The sequence below is a fragment of the Gavialis gangeticus genome, unplaced genomic scaffold (assembly GCF_001723915.1).
Source record: "Gavialis gangeticus isolate Ggan-Ray unplaced genomic scaffold, GavGan_comp1, whole genome shotgun sequence".
In the NCBI taxonomy this organism is placed as follows: Eukaryota; Metazoa; Chordata; order Crocodylia; family Gavialidae; genus Gavialis; species Gavialis gangeticus.
This window is the reverse complement of record NW_017729030.1, coordinates 42,430,170-42,430,789: the sequence shown is the minus strand read 5'-3', so window position 1 is coordinate 42,430,789 and position 620 is coordinate 42,430,170. Positions and strand designations below refer to the sequence as shown.

The 620-nt window shown below is 61.0% G+C and overlaps 1 protein-coding gene across 1 annotated transcript in view; it reads right to left on the bottom strand.

The window, feature by feature from the left end:
* The window catches only part of RAB33B (RAB33B, member RAS oncogene family), a gene marked incomplete at its 5' end in the record, with an annotated part of 21,656 nt that extends 21,036 nt beyond the window's left edge, over window positions 1–620 (bottom strand). The window contains one exon of the mRNA XM_019521830.1: window positions 477–620. Coding sequence (XP_019377375.1) covers window positions 477–620 — 144 coding nt within the window. The remainder of the gene's footprint in view (window positions 1–476) is intronic.

Here is a 620-nt window from a genome sequence, read left to right as displayed (position 1 = left end):
CTGCCATCACTGTCCTCAGTGGTAGCAGGTGACAGAACAAGGAGCATCCATCCCCGGTTGCAGCAAGGGAAGTTTAGGTTAGATATCAGCAAGAACCGTCTCATGAGGAGGGCAGTGAAGCACTGGAGTAGGTTACCCAGACAGGCTGTGCAATCTCCATCCTTGGAGATTTTTAAGACCAGGCTTGACAAAGCCCTGGCTGGGATGATGTAGCTGGGGCCAGCCCTACTGTGAGCAGGGGGTTGGACTAGGCCTCCTAGGCCCCCTTCTAACCTGAATTTTCTATGAACTAGGATCAGCTTCGGGTCCACACCTGCCCTGGTCCCAATGCCAAAAATAGGGAGCTCCCCTGAGGAGGAAACCTGGCACCCCGCGAAAACACCAGGTGTGGGGACTGGGCAAGGGGTTTCAGGCGTCTCAGGGCCCTCCCCTCCCCTCCCACCCGCCGGGGCGCGGGGCCGGTTGGCGCCGCCCACCTTGATGCGCTCGCCGTCGATGGTGACGGCGCGCTCGCGGAAGTCCACTCCGATGGTGGCCTCGGTGCGCTGCGGGAAGCGCCCGGCGCAGAAGCGGTAGGTCAGGCACGTCTTGCCCACGTTGGAGTCGCCGATGACGATGAT